The sequence below is a fragment of the Gastrolobium bilobum genome, unplaced genomic scaffold, assembly GCF_033153095.1.
Source record: "Gastrolobium bilobum isolate Gb01-03AN ecotype WA unplaced genomic scaffold, APGP_CSIRO_Gbil_v1 utg5155, whole genome shotgun sequence".
Lineage (NCBI taxonomy): Eukaryota > Viridiplantae > Streptophyta > Magnoliopsida > Fabales > Fabaceae > Gastrolobium > Gastrolobium bilobum.
The window spans coordinates 518,356-531,388 of NW_026899054.1; the positions used below are offsets into that span (position 1 = coordinate 518,356).

General features: G+C 33.3%; 1 protein-coding gene and 1 pseudogene across 1 annotated transcript; one reads left to right on the top strand and one right to left on the bottom strand.

Annotated features, from left to right (window-relative positions):
- Window positions 1–338: 338 nt before the first annotated feature.
- LOC133286642 (pre-rRNA-processing protein ESF1-like) lies at window positions 339–5,103 on the top strand (annotated as a pseudogene).
- Window positions 5,104–6,034: 931 nt separating this feature from the next.
- Window positions 6,035–9,314, bottom strand: LOC133286640 (methyl-CpG-binding domain-containing protein 11-like). Its single transcript, XM_061484077.1, has 2 exons — window positions 9,081–9,314; window positions 6,035–7,116 (listed from the first exon to the last, which is right to left on the bottom strand). The coding sequence occupies exons 1-2, from the start codon at window positions 9,159–9,161 to the stop codon at window positions 6,346–6,348; spliced, it is 852 nt and encodes a 283-aa protein (XP_061340061.1). The 5' UTR covers window positions 9,162–9,314; the 3' UTR covers window positions 6,035–6,345.
- Window positions 9,315–13,033: the final 3,719 nt, after the last annotated feature.

Here is a 13,033-nt window from a genome sequence, read left to right on the forward strand (position 1 = left end):
CGGTTGATAAAGAGTATCTCCTAGCAAGAGAGTCCATATAATTATAAAATATAATAATAATTTTGTATTTTGTTAGAATGAATTTCATCAAAATCTGGCTGTGGCTCACTTGTCAGGATTTGAGCGGGTAAAATTAGAAGCACTTCTACTTCTAGTCTTTTATCCTACAAATTTACATATTAATCTTGTGCAAATACTCATGAGTAGCAAATAAATAAATATTAATGTGGATTTAATAATTTACAGGGTGACTACATTAATATTTTAAAATAATATTTGTAAACCCTAACGTTGATTATCTTGTCTCTAACTCAGAGTCTCACTCACATTGAGAGTGTTGAAACAGAGCAAGATGGGATCCAAAAACGCGAACGAGAAGAACCACAACAAGAACAAGACGAAGAAGAAGATGAAGATGAATATGAAGAACGATAAGGATAATTTGAATTAAAATCCTTCATCACTCAGTGATGGCCTCGATTTTCGAGGGCGCACACTGACCCTCGGTTCCGTGAAGATCCGAAGCGCGAAACGGAGGTTGCCATTGACTCTCGCTTTGACCGCATGTTCACTCACAAGAGCTTCTTCCCCTCTTCTGCTCCCGTCGACAAGAGAGGCAAATCCTACAAAACCCCAACCTCGCAACTCGGTTCTCTGCGCCATTACTATAAAATCGACGAACAAGATGAAAATCAAGTAGTAGAAGAAGAAGAAGAGGGATTGGTGAAATCCAATCGTGTGAAATCAGATAATGAATCAGAAGAGAGCAGTGAATCTGAGTCTTCTATGGATACAGATACAGATATAGATGAGGAAGTGGAAGCACCTGATATGCAGGTACTGCCACTGAAACTCTGAAGGAATGTCTTTATTTTGAAGAAAAGAGTGAATTTTGAATTTTTTTTTTTTTTTTTATGATGCAATTTTTTAATATGCATTGGTCATTTGTTGGATTATTTTGTATTTTTCTGTGGATAGTGTTAAGAAACTTGGTATACACCACCACAAAAGTTAGCTCATCAAAAGGTGGGAGTGTCCAAGGCCTTATAAACTCCACAATAGTTGCACATACAACTAATGTGGGACTATATATCTCAACACGTTCCCTCACACAAGAGCCCATTGTGCTAGAAGCGTGGATATTGCACAGGTCCAATTTTTGGATTACCTTTTTGTTCTTTTTTTTTAATTTAATTCCACTTTAAAGTGGAGGCGGTGAGGATCGAATTTGTGACCTTGTAGTCACTCAAGCTCTGATACATGTAAAGAATCTTGGGATACACCACTCCAAAAACTAGCTCAAAGTGTTGGAGTGTCCAAGGCCTTATAAATTCCACATTTGTTGCACATACAACCAATATGAGACTATATATCTCAGGAAGAGGTACCGGAGGTTGAGAAAGAAACACATAGGCTTGCTGTTGTTAACATGGATTGGAGGTATGTTAAGGTTCGTAATTCAAGTCTAATGTGCAGTTGATGTGATAAGTTTTTTAATATCAGAAATATTTAATTGAAGTGCTTGGGAACACGATTTTGTTTGGTTAAAATGTTGTTTTGTTTTGTTCTTTTTTTGTTGTAGGCTGTTGACTTGTATGTGTTGTTGAAGTTCATTTGTCCCACCTAATGGACTCATCAAATCGGTAGCTGTCTGTCCATCTGAGTTTGGCCTTCAACGTATGAAAGAGGAGGAAGTTAATGGGCCTGTTGGTCTTTTTGATTATGAAAATGAAAAAGGTGATGAAGATAGCACCGATGATGATCTTGACAATGAGAAGCTGCTTGCGTATGAGAAGAGCAGGATGCGGTAAATAACAATCAAAATTACTTGTGTTGTGACATATTGGCTTACATGGCTTATAGTTAAAGCTGTCAAGTGTGGTTTCACCTTTATTAAGTATAACTTTGAATAGTAATTTTATTAGATTTAGAGTGCTTCTCAGTTCTCATCATTTAATATTTAGTTTTTTTTTTTTTTTCCTGAAGCACTCATTACTTCAAGGCGTACATCTTATGCTGTAATGTTCCAAGAATATGTTACACGCCAATATTGTTAGGCCGAAGAGTAATGTTCAAAGATGATGAATATGAAAAGACCATTCTTCTTTATTTTTTGTTTCCTTCTACCTTTGTGGTCCCCTTTTTTATAATCTAGCACGGTATCATTATGGTCAACAATGTTTAATGTCATGCATGCTTTATTTGATGGGGATTAAGCTTCCCAAAACACTCGGTAAACACACTGTTATTCACTCTTGTATGTCCATGTCTCACATGTCATTCGAATTATTATGCCTTTTCATTTGCAGCACGTGTTTGATAAACTGTCTTACTGTCCTGCTGACAGATACATGTATCTGTAACGTATGACTAGGAAAACTTAAGTAATCTTTTCAGCTTTCCAAGTTCAGTATTTTAATAGATATATTTACCATGTGATGTACGTGTCTCTCTTTCTTTCCTCTTTTATCGTTCTGTATCTTGATTCTTTCTCTGGCTCTCTAGGTACTATTATGCTGTGGTGGAATGTGACTCAAGTACCACAGCAGATTACATTTATAAAGAATGTGATGATCTTGAGTTTATACAGTCATCTAATGCACTTGATTTAAGGTTTATTCCGGACAACATGGAATTCAAACACTCACCTCAGGATGTTGGTAGGGAGGTATTTCACATTTCGTTGTAATTAACCATCTTTAGTATGCAATAGAGTCTAAACTGCTATTAAAAATGTGATTGTGATGGGGTGAATTTTATGCAGTATAACAAGAATTGGCAGTTATTGATTCCTTTCTCTGCTTAGGCACCTGCAAACTATGAGTGTATAGATTTCTATTCTCGAGCACTTCAGCTCAGTAAAGTTAATCTTTCTTGGGATGAGGATGAACCTCTTCGTGCAAAAACCTTGAAACGGAAATTCAATGGTGAGCAGGTCAGCTTGCTTTGTCCTGAGTCTCCTGACCTCTGTGAACGTTGTGTATAATTTGTTTCTCCTTTCGGAAAAATATTGCATTCAGTTGGTTTGGGACTTACGATAATTCGCATCTTTTATCGCCATTGGTCATTACCAGATAGTGTTCTTTCTTCTAAAATTATTTAAAAGCCCATTTCATACATATTCCAATGGAAATATATACACAATCCATTGATGTATGCCTCAAAATATCCATGTCGTGCACATACATATACGCTCATGAACTTCATGTTGACATATTAATTAACATGCTTTTACGCTTTAATATCTTGCAGTACCTATGTATCCTGTACACACGTGTCTATTTTATTATAAGCATGGATATTCTTGTATATTGTTTTGTATATAGTGATTTTATTTATTTACTTGTTGCAATTTGCTTCATACTGAATTGCTCTTTTTCTTCGTTTTCCTTCCTCCCTCGTTAATAGCTAGCTCAGTTAGAGTTGAAAGAATTCTTGACTTCTGATGAGAGTGAAAGTGATTATGGTGACAATAACAACGAGACATATTATCAGCCTGATAAAAAGGCTGGAAAACGAGATATGTATCGTGTTTTGCTCCAGTCTTTCAATGGTTCAGATGAAGATGGCGAACGTGATGATGTCCAGGATCTGGAGGTGACCTTCAATACAGGTTTAGAAGATATAAGCAAACTATTATGGAAAAGAAGGATAAAAAATCAGAAACAGTTTGGGAAGCATATTTGAGGAAAAGACTAGAGAAAAAGAGGGCTTGGAAGAATAAATCAAAGTATTCATCTGATGATGATAGCGATGATACTGATCAAGAAGCAACTGAAGAAGCAGATGACTTCTTCATTGAGGAGCCTGCTGTTAAGAAGAGGAGGAAGGCACAAAGTAAAAATGAAGAAGAGCATAAGCTCCAAGATATGGATGGGGCAGACAAAGCGAGCAAAGAAGAGCTTGAATTATTGCTTGCTGATGACAAGGGGACAGATACTGGTCTCAAGGGTTATAATAAAAAATTCAAAAAAGGCAAAGGCAAAAACTGGGAAAATGCTATTGATGAGGGAAAATACCAAGCAGTGTGTATGATGATCCACATTTTGCATCTCTTCTCACCTGACTATGTAATTGATCCCACTGACCCACGATTTAAAAGGTATGCTGGGTGATATAGTGCGTTTGTGTTCTTATAAACAGTTTTATAATTGAAAGCAGAGAAGCAGTGAGAGAAGTGCCAAGTTCGAGTTTTTCATCATGACTATTTCTCTCCCCTAGGGTGAACATGGGATATTATTGTCAAATATTTAAAATGTATTTGTTGGATAATTCTCTTTCAACTATTATTATAGTCAAATGCAACTCAATCAGACTTTTTATTAACTAAATAGGAATTGCGATATTTGTTCATGACTGGGTGACCTGGTAATATTTACATGTTTAACTTATAATTGCCAAGATTGGATATTCTTGATCTCAAAAAATAGGACTTTCTGTGGTTGAAGAAGCTTGTATATGCTGTTTTTCATGTAACAAACTCACTTTAACATTGTGGTTGTTTGTAGGAGTGCTGCATATGCCAGGCAGCTTGCACAGAAACAGCAGAAGAGTCATTTGGAATTATCAGCGGAAAGGGAGCATGCAAAGCTTTCTAAAGGAATGCAGTTGTCTTCTGATTAATCTGGCATGATGAAGAAGGGTGAGGAAGAAGCATCAGATGTTTTGAAATCAAAGAAAGATCAGTATGAGTTATCATGTTTGGTTAAATCGATTAAGATGAAATCAAAGCAAGTTCAGTTACCCTCTCATGGCAAGATAAAGAAGGATGGGAAGTCTTTGCAATTTAAATGCATGGAGAAAAAGAGGCGCTAGTTAGCATCATTGTGGTGGTTCAATCCACACACTCGAATGCAAGAGACCAACGAAAATGCATTGTTATTACTCCTCTTCAACATGTTATGGAATCCATAGACACAAGGTTGGGATTGGATGAATAGGTTCGGTAGTTATATCTTTTCTCAAGAAAGTTCTAGGTATCGTATTGCTGACCTAATTGTCCATTTGAATTCACGTGCCTTTCTGTTTGACAATTTCCATGATACTTCTTGTATAGAACTTAATCATTCAAGGCGTATGAAATTACTCAAATTATCCTCCAGTTCCGATAATCAACTTTTGCACTTTATTTGGTTAAACATTACCGTTCTTGTGCCTTGTTTGCTCTCTTTTGAGTGCGTTATCAGGGAAAAAAACAGAGAGGTAAACAACAAACTAGAAACTTTGCCGCTTATATTTTTCATGCTGAAAAAAGTGTTTAGAAATTCTTGATATTTCCCGCTGGGGAGACAAACGGAAATCTCTAGAAAAGTTGACACCTGGATTGACATGGCACGACATCACACATGAATAACTTATAAAATGATTAATGTTCATCAATTTTGAATTTGTGAATTGACATGACACGACATCACACAACATGAATAACTTATAAAATGATTAATGTTCGTCAATTTTGAATTTGTGAATTGACATGCGATATCACAAATTATTTTGGGTCAATTTTTGCTAAAATGAACACGAAAAAAATTTAAAAATAGATTGGCTCGAATACTACCGTGTCATGTCCGTGTCAGCGAATCGTGTTAAAAATTGCCTCCTCTAGTCAAGCATTTCCATTATTTCAAATTGTGCCACACTAACACTTGGGACTAACGCATATGATAAATATCAAGATCAAGAATCCCTACATGAAATTTTAAAGTTAATAGAAATTTTAAAACCACGATGAGTTTTTAAGTTCAGGGATTGATTTTAAGACGGTGATAAAATTCAATGACTAATATGTTAATTTACTCGACTCCGTTTGTATTGATACAAAAATTCAATGACTAAAATGTTAATTTACTCAACTCCATTTGTATTGATACAAAAATTCAAAGGATAGTTAAAAGATGATAACTTGACGTATTATGCGTCAAATATAAACTGACAAATACAGGATATTGGACGCAACCTTAAAACAAAATCTTTTGTCCTAACAAGAAAACGACGAAAAAAATAAATAAAATCCCGCATTTACTCTCTTTTTCATAATAAAAAGAGAATTCAAAGATAGGTCAAGAGATCCGGGCAAAATAAAATTTAATTCCTAAGACAAATGTGTGACAATCTACATACAGAACTGCACTATGGAAAGTCTAAAGATCCAATCTACCAGGGATACGCATTTAATTTCCTAAATACAACCATACCTTAGACAGAATACAACACGAAAGTCATCCAGGGGGTCCCAAATAACTAAATTACTAAAGCAACTTGAACAACATTACAACAGTTAAGGACACTAGGTAATTAGTAAAGTACATTTCAGCAGGATACACTACAGAAGATGATGAATATACTTCATTGAGCACAGCTCCAAATAACTTGTCCATTGTCAACCATTTTCTTGACTTGCTCCTCAGCTTGAATGGTGTTTTTTCCATCACTTACAGGGATTCCTTTCTCAGCATTCATCTCTTCATCATAGGGATTCACCTTCTCAGCTCCACCATTTGCCTCAAGAATCAGAGTACCTGATTCATCCTGCTTATTTTCAACATTACCATTTTCATTTTCTGATACTACTGGAGCCTCCCCATGGGGTTTTTTTTCAGTGACCACATCATTCAAACCTTCCACAGCAATTTTGTCCCCTGATTCTGCTGCTTCTTCCCCTTGAGGAGGCTTTTCAGCAGTCACATTTTCCCCTTCCACATTAGTACTATTCTTAATTTCCTCTGCATCACCCTTTGATTCATTATTATTATTGTTATTATTATTATTATCAGTGTCATTGGGATCAGCCTTAGTTTCTTCAACAGCAGATTTTGCATTGCCTTCCTCTGAAGCAGGTTCAGTTTCTTTGTTATCCTTCTTTGAACCTGATGATTTTCGACTCCGTTTCTTTGGAGGCTCACTCTCTGCTGGTGGAGATGATTTGACTTTCTCACTAATCCTAGCTGATCGCCTAGGGGTCTCACCAGTTCCCCAATCAAACTCTGATATTGCAGGATTCCCAGGATGTGCCTTTAGGTACTGCTCCAATTGTTTTCTGGAACTGATCTCTTCCCCAGTTGGAGCAATGAACATGATCTCACTTTTCCTTGGTGTTCCTACTTTCTTAGGGAAGAACTGCAGAGTGAAACTAAAAATGCATTACAAAACAATTACTATACAACATACAATTACAAGCATAGTAATAGGAATTGCATCATTCCTATTACCTGTAGCCAACGATCCCTATCATGTAATGAATAGGAAATCACTTAGAATTATACAATACATACATTAATATGTGTGATTCATCACCGACATGAATCACATGATTCAACTAGATCCTTTTTTTCTTTCATCAATTCTCATAAAAGAAATTGAAAAGTCAAATAAGCTTAAGTTGTAAAATCAAAAAGGAACATTATTGAATGCGCCCTACTTGATTATTCCACTGCCATGTTTTTATTCTTTTGAAATTGGGGCTTCTTACACTCATTTTATCCACACCCTATTTGGGTATTTCATTGCTTTGTTTTTGTAAAATCCGGCCGATTCAAGAATTAATGACTATTCTCACATACTAACACGAGACTTTTCAGTGTGTGTTTTCCTCACTCGCACACTTCCTGAGAAAACTTCCCAGGAGGTCACCCATCCCAGAATTACTGCAAGTTAAGCACGCTTAACTATGAAGTTCTTCCGTTCTAGGCTACCCAAAAGTAGATGCATCTTGTAAGTATATGTAGTACCAATTAATTCTTATAAGTTATCTCAAAATGTGCAGTCTCATACATGCACATTCTTTGGAATCCCTCTCTTTCGGGTGTCGATTCGATTCATTCATGTAACTCCCACTGGAAGCCTGTCAGGAGCCGCTCCTTGTCCATGCCCTTTCGCACCGACCATCACTCCCCGTCCTCGTCAGCGCCCGGGATGTTATAGTTTTCATTCTATTGAAAGAGAGGCTTCATACAGTCACTCGCTCACTCTATATGCAACGCATTTGGCTATTATCATTACTCTACTATCGTTCTATCTTTTGAAAGATAAGCTTCATGAACTCACTGTATGCAATTCAATTATGACTTATGATTAAGTTACTTAGCCAATTTCTAGTTCCTACTTTAAAACCATTACATTGTTTATTATATATCATATCATAAGCTATTTTTTATTATGTCTCTCAATCTTAAGATTCTCTCCGAATTACAATTTACGATTCGAAAATTAACTTGGATATTCACAATTCGAATTGTGATTCAAAAACCTTGATTACAAGCAATCAAGTAAATGTTGTCAATTTCATACATCATATATACAGCTCAAAACTGCACTATAATCTTGTTATTGATTGGTTTCAGTAACCAACTACATGAAGTAAATCTTTGTATAATAATATATAATAAAACAAAATCAGAAAGCAACTGATCATCAACAAATCACTAAACATAGTTCACAAAGTGTTTAATGCGCCCATAACATTCTAGTATTTTCAGAATCACATAACACGCCGAAATACTCGAAGCCATGACACTGGTAAGTAAAGAACAACACATGTTTCTTGTAAAAAGACAATAAAGATAAAAGCAACGTCAAATACATGAAATGGAGCTATACAAACAACCTTTGTCTTCTAGTTACTACGTGTGATGCCCATACCATAATATTCTAGTATTTTCCAGGAAAATTGTCCAGAATACTTTTACATTCTCACAGGGGACACACAGGTATAAAAAAAATTAATAAATAAATAAATTAAACAAACTGAAGTAGACAAATTTTGCTAGGAACTGAGCTCTTTATTATGATAATAATGATATTAGTACAAAGTACAAACCCTAGAAACAAAAATTAGCACCAAATTCTCAAACATTTAAACTAGGAGAAAAAAAAAAACGAAAAGGGAGAATGGCGTTAGTAACAGAATTGAAGCAAGGAAAGTGAGAAATCAAGCCAAGGTAACAAACATAACAAATTAACAAAAAATATAATAACGGTAACAATGAAAACCTAGGAAATTGGAAACAATTATTTAACTAACTTGAAATATGAAGTAATAATAACAATAATATTAGAGGAAGAGAGAGAGAAAAAAAAAAGACCAGTTTCTTCCAAGAAGGAGGAGCTGAAAGCTCCACCGATAACACCTCATCTTTGCCACCACTTTGTGCTTCATTCTCCATTACCAAAACCTCTCTCTCTCTCTGACTTTGAAGTTTGTGAAGAGTGAGAATGGTAACTAACCTAACCGGTATGCAAATTGCATAGCATGGAATTAGGATATGGTTTTTGGGTTATTGTTTCTTTCTCTCTCAAACCGTCACCAATTTCAATTTGGGATCGGGCTTTGATAAACTCACCCGCCTCTCTGTTCTGCCCACTTGGCGACCCTCCAATTAAACACCGAAACTTCAGCTTTGCCTTCATTTCAATCAATTATTATTCATTCGTGCTCCTTAAATTCTGACACGTGGCAAAAAAAAAAAACTCACCACGAAGTTCGTGTCACCGAATCATGCGTTTCATGTCTTCCCCTCTCTTCATTTTCCATAACTATACAATATTCCATAATTATTTATGAAATTAAATTTTATATGCTTTTTGTAAATAAAAAAAAATTAAACGTGTAAAAGAAAAGTTAATTAACCGAAATGGTTGAAATTGAAGAGAGTGGTGGGTTGTGGAACGTGAAAGGTGCCATAGAGAGGGGCACGTGTCGCTCACACGTGAAAAGATTGATATTTGTGGATAACGTTCCTTGTTGAGGTGCTTTAACCAAATTTAAATGTGCGTTTGGAATCCGAAACTCACCCTCACTCACCGACCCAAATGACATTTCAAAATCTGAAAATCTAAGTAATATTATAAAAATCTAAGTAATATTATAAAAATCAAAATTGGACCCCATTTAATTATCAATTTAACCAGTCAAATTAATGAATTGATTTGAAAGTTTTCCCGATTCAAACTATAGTTTAGTCCTTTATAAGATTGTTTCTAAGTAATTAAAGATAAATTTATGTACAAAAAAAAAAGATAAATTTTGCTTACTTTGTATGGCAAGGGGAGATTTTTTTTTTTTCTATTTCAGACTAAGATTTTTATTTCTTACTCTTTATTTCAGTTATTGATAGACGAAAATTAATGATTAATATAATTAATAATTAATTAATTAATATAACTTTTTAAATTATAACTGTTAAATGGACAAAAATTAACAATTAAAATAAAAAATAAAATTTATAAATGTTAGTGTGAAGTCAAAGGTTCGCTCTCCATTGCAAGGCTTATTAATAAAAAATCTAATCACTCTAATGCGGTGCATGCATTTTAGTTTTCGCAGTTAATTAATAGTTTTAATTAAACCTGTCACGCTCATATCATTCGCTGTTTTCTACTAAGTACGAAGGGCTTCAGAGGATAAATATGGAATCTAAACCGAATGTTCCCTCACTCTCCTTTATCCCCCTTTATTTTTTTTTCTTCTTTTTTTCGCTACACTGAAATTCTTTCTTCGTTATTATTTTTTTCTTCGTTAAGCTCTTATTTGAAAGGGGACAGGTTAACTTACGACAACAATTATTTTTAAAAACCTATATTAATTTAAATTCACTTTCTCGAAGATGGATATATTTGTAATGTCATTTTTTATTTTTTTATTTAAATATATTTTTAAATCTTAACATTCTTATCTATTAATTCTTTTTTTTAATCTTACCATTGAATTTTCTTAAAATATCCGCACACTGATTACTCAATACTTCCATATATTTTAACTAGACTCTGGACATTACGGATCTCAACATTCACATCTCCTTCTTATTAAGAAAATAATATTCTAACATCAAGCACTTCAGACTTTGGACTTAAAAGATTTTAGAAAATGAAAGGGGGAATAAATTTAATTTTGAATAAATATTTTCAGTTTAAGAACTTTTAAAAAAATTAAAAATAATATTAACTTACTATACTATATTTCAATTGTTTTTCATATTCTTGCGAATAGTAAATAATTTGTTAATTTAAAAATAATTTTTTTATCAGTACTTATCTACCTGCTAATTCCTATCCAAACATACCGTCACTGCGTAATGATATCCGCGTAAAATAAGTTTTATTATAAATGTGATTTGGGTTTTTCAAGTTACAAAAGATAATAAACATACATAAAAAAAAAAAAGGTGCGAAACTCATTTTTTTTTTTTCAAATGAGCTCCACACACATTTTTTATATGTACTATATAATTTCCTCTCCTATAATTAGTGTTTTAAAATTTTGCTCCACTCAGAGTTAATTCTTTGGGGCCACTTCTTCTCTCTTTCTAAGAGTTCAGATTAGTAATTAGACACTATTTATACGTTGACTCATCTAACTCCCGAAATCATAGGTTGAATCTGTGACTTCTGGGTCAGAAGAGTCATTGTATTTTTTTTTGTAGGATATTGTAACAATCAATTAGTGTTACTACCAATGATATTAACAATCAATTTCACCGTTAGATTGGTTATGTTGATCAAACGGTAATATTTATTTTTATATTTGTATATTATGATTCCTCATATTTAATGTGAAACCGTTAATTATGAGGAATCATAACTATACAAATATGGAAATAAATATAACCGTTAGATCAATATAATCAATTTAACGGTGAAATTGATTAGTAGTATTGTTGATAGTAACATTAATTAGTTGTTAGTAGTATCGTTGATAATATCAGATGCATTACATTAATCCTATTATAAATATGAATAAAAGTTTTCAGGCTTAAATGGTAGTGTAAACTTTGACAAATTGTCTAAGTAGCACGGTTTGAATCTTCAACTCAAAACTACTCATATCTTGAAAATGAATTGTATAAATGAATTTAAAGTAGTTATACTTTATCAATTTTTAGTATTTATATAATATAATTTAATGAAAAAATGTTTTTTTATGCCATAAGAGATAGGGGAATGAATCTTTTACAAATTCTTTTTACAAATTACACTAAGTCTGACGGTCATACACTCTTAATTAAAATATGACCGATCAAATATAGTGTAATTTGTAATAAAATTTTTGCAAATATAATTTGTCCTTAAGAGATAAAATGATTTTCGATAACTTAAAATAACATTATTTTGGGATTTAAATTTTTTAATCCATTACCAAAAGACAATTTGTCAGCTTCTTATTCAGAGCTACATTCTTTTCTTAGTCATGACAAATACAGATATTATGTATAATTAATATGAGATATAATATATTAATAACAAGCAATAGGCTGATTGAAAATGAAAACCAAAACGGTAAGTATTCCCACTATAAACTCGCGCCACATATTACTATAATCATTATAGTAAATACCTGTGTATTCATCCTGTCATATAAATATAACCCCAATAAGTCCACGCAGTGAATTATAAACTACCCGGATGGGAATCTTTACTCTCTCTTTTTCGCCTTGACATTTGAAATTTTATGGCATTAGTACATAATATTTTCATATCAATTATTACTTTGAAAATGACTTAGCGACTGATATTTTAATTATTATTTTTCAAGACTTTGTAAATTACTATTTCAAGGTCACTACATCAAAAATGATGCCGGAATAACTAATTACTCTAATACCATGACAGAGTATATGAAAGTTTATATGAAAGTCAAGCATGGATTACAAAATTTTACTTCTGTACTAAAATCTCGAACCCTGATATAAATGGGTGAAAGGAAACAGAAGTAAAGGAGAAAATGGCCTCTCTTTGAGGGTATATCTAATGGTTCTAATAAGCTTTCTTGTCTATTTCTCAAATACAGCAAAAAGGGTCTTTATACAAGGCAACCTACACAACCTAAACTTTCTAATACATGCTTTCTTAAGGAGTGTGAGGCTCCCATTCAACTGAACTATCTTAGGCTTTAAATAGAGCATGATTAGGATTTTTGAAAAATTCATTTAAAAAATTAGGACTTAGACTCACTTTAAAAAACTTAACCTAAAAGTCTGCATGCTTGCATTTTAACTTTTTAATAATATAATATATTTATAATATATATTGTTCACTTAAA

Excerpts from the sequence above, each read along its gene's own strand:
- LOC133286640 (XM_061484077.1), bottom strand. The coding sequence starts at position 9,161 with ATGGAGAATGAAGCACAAAGTGGTGGCAAAGATGAGGTGTTATCGGTG. Across the intron at positions 7,117-9,080 it reads CTCCTTCTTGGAAGAAACTG|TTCTTCCCTAAGAAAGTAGG; the intron begins GTCTTTTTTTTT and ends TTCACTCTGCAG.